We start from the raw sequence: 6,241 nt of genomic DNA, 5'->3' as shown, positions 1-6,241 counted from the left end.
CTCGCTTCTCCATTCCATCTCTGCCAAACACAACACACGATCCTCTATGTAACACACACTAATCTAGATCTAACTGTAATGAGAGTGCACCTGTGTGTTTCTCCGCAGTGACTTCAATCCTGGCTCGAGCGCTGCAGACGACACGACCCTCGTCACACACACACACACACACACCGCTGCTCTTCATCATTAACCTGTGCTTGTGTGTCTGCACGCTGGGGTTGTAGATACACCCCTGACTCTCTGTACAGTATTTATGTGTATGTGTATGTGTGAGTGTGTGAGTGATGCTGTAAACACACTCGGATGAGGAGACGCCCCAGTGTTCACACGCAGCATGCATATTCATTTACACAGTCCAAGTATAGAGAGGGAACTCCGAGAGAAGGATTAGCGAGAATCAGTACATCTACTGCCACTGTGTGAATAATAGCCCATCCATAAAACACAAGTGCAATCTTGCCATCCAAAAACAGATTGCTTATAATTAGATTAAAGTACTTCTTATAAACCGATAGTTCCGGTGCTTGGTTCTGGTGTAAATTACTCTACAAAGTAACACACCTTTCTTTACGTTTGTGTGTAAACCACACAAATGGTGCACGATGTAGCAACCACAACTGATTCTGAGGAGCTACATTGTTTGGTGGAAGAATACTGTTTTTATTAATATCATTACACTTTATTTGCTCCGTTTTATTTTGTGAAACCTTACTACGTATATGGAATAACCGTGTTATAAAAGGAATAATCCCAGTGAAGCCGTGGTTTACAGTGAATTTATAACAGCTAAGGGGGTTTTTATTAACGGCGTCACGGGGCTTATTGCTTTATAATCAGACTACAGTTACCCGTTTATGGATTACATGATTGCACATTATTCACACAATGGCAATAAATTATTCATGATCTATTGATTCTCCTCTTTTTCATCTTTTAAAGGTTCTTTCTGAAATAGCCTGCCGCTTGCATTCACTCAGAAAGTCTTCGGTTTTGTGGTGATTCACTGGATTTACAAAATCAGTTCAGGTTTGAGAAGTGTTTACATATCGCATCAACTACAGATGAACTCATTAGCTTTTATTTGAATCATCACTCTGTAGGTTATTTAACTATGTATTTCTGTGTCTCTGCAAGGCTTTTCTTTCAAACACATTAAAATGCATAAATGCACAAATGTTTCGGTCCTCTCTCATCTAATGTTTTTATCCTCTTTCATCTAATAAAGTACCCTGAGATCTTAAAATAATTACTTTAGTAATGCAGTATCACATTTGCATGTTCATCGGCTCTCTAACATTGGTTATGGTCACATGACATGCAGGTAAACAAATAAAACATGTAATTTTGGGAAACCCTGACGAAGATTTGATTTCAAAAACTGTATCGTAGCTATTAAACTATTTCTTGTTATGATTTTAAATCTGCATTCATGCTCAGAGTCTCGAAGTAAAGAGGTGCTAAAGTCTCATATTGTGGTGGCTGTGCTTTCGAATTCAGATTATAATAATTTAATTTTAGTGATGAAGGATTTTGAGAAGTCTGACAGTAATCAGTGTTCAGTTAACTCGTCCTGCTTTACAGTTTAAAAACAATAATAGAAGTTTAGAAAAGTAATCAGTGTAATCAGTTACATTACTTTAATAAAGTAACTGAAACAGTTACACTACTTGTTACATTTTAAATAGGGTAACTTGCAATCTGTAATGTTACATTCACTGCATGGGAGTGTGATTAATTTTAATTATATTATTATATTCATTTAGAGATATTCGAGAATACAGTGAAAGTCAGTGTTGTTTGGTTTTTAAAAAATTGGTTTATAATAAATAAAACATACTGGTAAATAAAAATGGAAATAAACACATACAGTTCCATCTTATTGCAATGAAGAAAACAGATGACAAAGTAAATGAATACAGAGAGCAATTGTGGCTCGCTTCCTGGAATTCAGGCACAATTTGAGCTTGCCTTGTTTTGTTTGATGAACACATTTTTGTACGAGTGTGTAAATGTGATTTGAAGTTCTCTGTTTAGGCATAAATCCAACTTGACAATTGTTTAAAATCTTTGAATTGAATTAATCTGTCATTAATAATAGAGCAGAATAGTTATCCAAGGTTATGGGGGGTGGGGGGTCATATATTATATATTTTTTTATATTAATTTAAACAATTATTATCAAACAATTATATTAATTTAGTAACATAAATACCTATCTTAGTGTAGGCTATTCTTAGTGTAGGCTTATCTTCTTGTTGATCCACCAGTTCACGTGTTTTCTGCGTAAAAATAAGGGTCGTTTTTGGCTTTGGTCTAAACAAAGAGCAGAAGGGCTTATTGAAGAAAATGCAAACTCATTCTCTGCCAGCAGGTAGCCCTTTTCGCCAGGAATAGCCTATAGCTGTTTCCCCGAGTTATTGTACCCGATCAGATCTAATATAGATAACACCAATTTGCTGTTGTTGGCACACTTTGTAGACAAATAAAATGCCTTCACCAGAAAGAACAGGCTGCTAAAGGCAGTTCAACATTGCAAACATGAACTCAAAGCTCCAGCAAGCCAGCAGCTAAATCATCATATAGAATATTTAGCAGTTTGTCACACTTTAATTCTTGTAATTAAGTATATTTCCCATTTTAATTACTTGTCTTGATACTAGTAATCTTTAATAATATTTTATTAAAACAAAATTAATAGTAAGCCTACAAATAGTTTTAAAAATAGTATAAATGTTCTAAATGAGTTGTTTATTAGTATATAATATAGATTTATGCTGTGAAATATTAAATGAAACGTCTAATACTTATAGGGGAGAGTGGGGTAAGATTAGGCACTTTTTACTCGTGTGGTCCTCAAGATAAGGGAAAATGATACAGAAGTACAATGAAAGTATCTATCCTGTGCAAATGAAAGTATTTCTATCATTTTGAATGATCAGAATGTATCTATGACAAAGGGTTCTAAACATATGGCTTCTTGTAATAAAAGTGTTCCCATGGCTCAGTTAGCCCCGGGTTTGGGGTAAGTTGACAGCGAGAGTCCTATAACCTATAACAACCCAGCCACAACACATAATTGTGAATAACATGCCTGACCTTAACACAGAATCGAGCACAGAGTCCAACGGTTATATTTGTTCTACGAATCTTTGAGTTAAGATGTACTAAACATGAGTGGAATTTGCACCGCAGCACCCCCCACACCTTGATGCTCATGACAAGAACAGCACGTATAGTTATCTTTATTGAAGTGAATTAGGTTTAAATCGCCGTCATGCATGAATCAATCTGTGCACTATAAATGTGTTATAGATGCCATAATACAAAAATACATGTGACTTGACTATTTTGCTGGAGAAACAAAGAAAAAAATCAGGGTTTCCAGACATTTGAGCACAATTTAAAACCTAATAATCATGATAAACTTTCAAACACCATATATTGTCTTCTGCTTTATATCTGACATTAAAACTGAATTCATTCCTTCATAATTCAAGACATTATCCAACACTGACGCTGTTATTGTCCTGTTTATTAATGTCAAGCTGCTTTGAATCAGTCTGTATTATATAAAGCTCTACAGAAATAAACATGTCTAGACTATTGTGTTTGAGAAACAAAGAAGAAAATCAGGGTTTCCAGACATTTGAGCACAATTTAAAACCTAATAATCATGATAAACTTTCAATGTTTCAATCTGAAAATGAGACTGAAATCGTGAAATCACACATTGTTAGTTTATACAAGCCATTATTAATATGTGTTGTGAAACTGATTCAGACTTTGTCAGAGATTTCAGTGAGTCTCATTTACAGCAAGCACTGAACATGTGTTGAATCCACTCTTGCAGTGCTGCAATACTACAAACAATATGATATTATCATGCAGCTCGAACTACTGTAGATGAAGACGTTTATAGACAATCTTTGATGTGGTCTTGAGAAAGTCCAGCCTGACGCTCTGAAAGTAGTTTGAAGTGGTTTAAAATTTGAGTCGCTGCTGTTTCTCTCAGACACACAAACACACAGATCACTGACAAGAGCACTGCTGCACGGTTGCTAGTGTGACGGTCTTGCCTGGGCGGTCTGCTTTCTTACCTGCACAATGGAGACAGTGTGTGTACACACTCAACGCCAAACACGGCTTAACAGAGTCCCAACATATTCATTGAAAGGTAGAGGCACAATAAAGCAAATATTTGTGTGTTTTGGACACTTATAAATGGTCATTCTCAGACCGCGAAAACGTGCAACTATCACTGTTTCTCATTGGTCAGATATGATTAAGATGATTTATTTTAACTCTTCATCACATGTTTAAGATGAATAAATGCACTTGTTTTCTGATCTGATGTTCAGATCAACAGTCTGTTACTCGTGTGATCTGGATTAAATATTGAAACATGATGAAAGATGAAAGCAGGAAGATCCAGAGCTACAGATTACTGACTATTGATCGATAAGATCCTCAGAGAGGAAGAATAATAACAGCAGAAGAAAGGAAAGAGTGTGTGAGTGAAGGAGGTTGTGAATGTGTGTAGATGTGTGTTAGTTACAGGATCAGAGAAGGACACTGTTCCTCCGTCATAGTCCAGATTCACTCTCACACGATCAAGCTTATGTTTAACATCAAAACCAGAACCTGGAGACCATCCGTACTGCACACACCAGACACCAGTGTTAAAGAAATCTCTCTTCCTCTGGTTTGATGCTGTAGTTACTCCAAGACTCCAGTATTGACTCTCTTTAACCTCCACATCCCAGCACTGTGTTCCTGAGTTAAACCCCTCTGAACCCAGAACACAGGGATAATGGTCAAATCTCTCTGGATTATCAGGAACAGGTTGATCATCACCGCTGACTCTCACACTGGTCAGATCATCAGACAGAACGAGTTCTGGATGAGCCGTGTTTGGATCCAGAATCACAGGAGCTGATGAGACACAATCAACAGCTGCTTTTATTCTGATGTTCATATAATGATCAAGAGTGAACACAACACAGATGATTATGAATTATGAATTATGATCAAACACATCAGACATGTTCCTCTCATCACTGTCAGTCATTCTCTGTGTGATTTATCAATACTGAACGTTAAACTGAAAAGCACACTTTGTTTAATCAAGCGCTAATCAAGGAAACGCTAGACCGCTGCTGGTTCAGAAGCGCCACCTGTTTCATGCAGATATGTTTCATGGAGCAAAATAAATAAAAACTAAAGTCAGACCATTCTGTTTTTTTGTGTTAAATCCTGAAATTATAAATCTAATTCAAATTAAAAACAACTGCTTGTGCAACATGTGAGTAGCATCTTTGCTTGGATCGTGATTAAAATGCAGAGGTTGCCTCTAATTTCAAATGGCTACAGATATTTTTCTTTAAGGCCAGTTTGTTTGTTTTTTAAATTTGCTTTAAAAAGAAAATCTGTATCAGAATCAGCCAATTTGCTAGTTTATTATCGAGTAATTAAAATAAAGCTTAAATTAAATTCTAAAGAATTTAAAATGATTAGAAAAGTTGTTTTGGCAACTACTCGAAATAAAATAAATTAACCTGAAGTATAAAAATGACTAAAACTCAGACTTAAATAAAATGATACATAATTATACATATTAAAAATAAAGCTAAATAGATGTTTTAACAGTAATAAAAAATTACAAAAACGCAAAATTATTATAATTAACATAAAAAATATAAAATTAAAACCTAATTCAAAATATTAATAAACAATTAGAGTAGTATATAAACACCAAAATAAAAACTGTTTTGTGCAGAAATGTTTCTGTCCGTCTGATCAAATAAAGAGTCTTAAAAACTGCAGAAATCACTTCTGTGTCTGTCGTGAGACTGAAAATGAAAGTCAAGCGCACTGAATTCTGGGACTGATTCTTTCTAAAGTGAGCTGCTGATTTTGGTGCAGCAGATGATCTGGTTCTTCACACATAATGCTGAAATCTGTCAATATTGCATCATTTCCAGTGTGTGTGTATGCGAGCTCAGATCTTCTGCAGTCAGACTCACTGTTCTGGACCATGTCCTGCATCTTCTTCCAGACTCTGAAGGGCAGGTTGCCCAAGTAACGCGGCACATGAATCAAAGCTCCAGAAGGAGTCTGTGGATCCGGCTGTGATGAGATCTGGACTCTGGAAGAACATTCAGGATCAGAACTGCAGTGGCTTTGGATCAGAAGCAGAGAGAGCAGAGACAGCAGCAGATCACTCACCTTTCCATTGAGA

General features: G+C 36.0%; 1 protein-coding gene across 1 annotated transcript; it reads right to left on the bottom strand.

Moving 5' to 3' along the window:
• Positions 1 to 3,734: 3,734 nt before the first annotated feature.
• LOC107576066 (E3 ubiquitin-protein ligase TRIM69-like) lies at positions 3,735 to 6,236 on the bottom strand. The gene is made up of 3 exons (XM_016262335.1): positions 6,229 to 6,236; positions 6,027 to 6,148; positions 3,735 to 4,935 (listed from the first exon to the last, which is right to left on the bottom strand). The coding sequence occupies exons 1-3, from the start codon at positions 6,234 to 6,236 to the stop codon at positions 4,445 to 4,447; spliced, it is 621 nt and encodes a 206-aa protein (XP_016117821.1). The 3' UTR covers positions 3,735 to 4,444.
• Positions 6,237 to 6,241: the final 5 nt, after the last annotated feature.

The sequence above is a fragment of the Sinocyclocheilus grahami genome, unplaced genomic scaffold (assembly GCF_001515645.1).
Source record: "Sinocyclocheilus grahami isolate Dianchi unplaced genomic scaffold, SAMN03320097.WGS_v1.1 scaffold3165.1, whole genome shotgun sequence".
NCBI classification, from domain to species: Eukaryota; Metazoa; Chordata; class Actinopteri; order Cypriniformes; family Cyprinidae; genus Sinocyclocheilus; species Sinocyclocheilus grahami.
This window is presented reverse-complemented; position numbering and strand designations above follow the sequence as displayed.

Excerpts from the sequence above, each read along its gene's own strand:
- LOC107576066 (XM_016262335.1), bottom strand. Across the intron at positions 4,936-6,026 it reads GCAGGACATGGTCCAGAACA|CTCCTGTGATTCTGGATCCA; the intron begins GTGAGTCTGACT and ends GTGTCTCATCAG.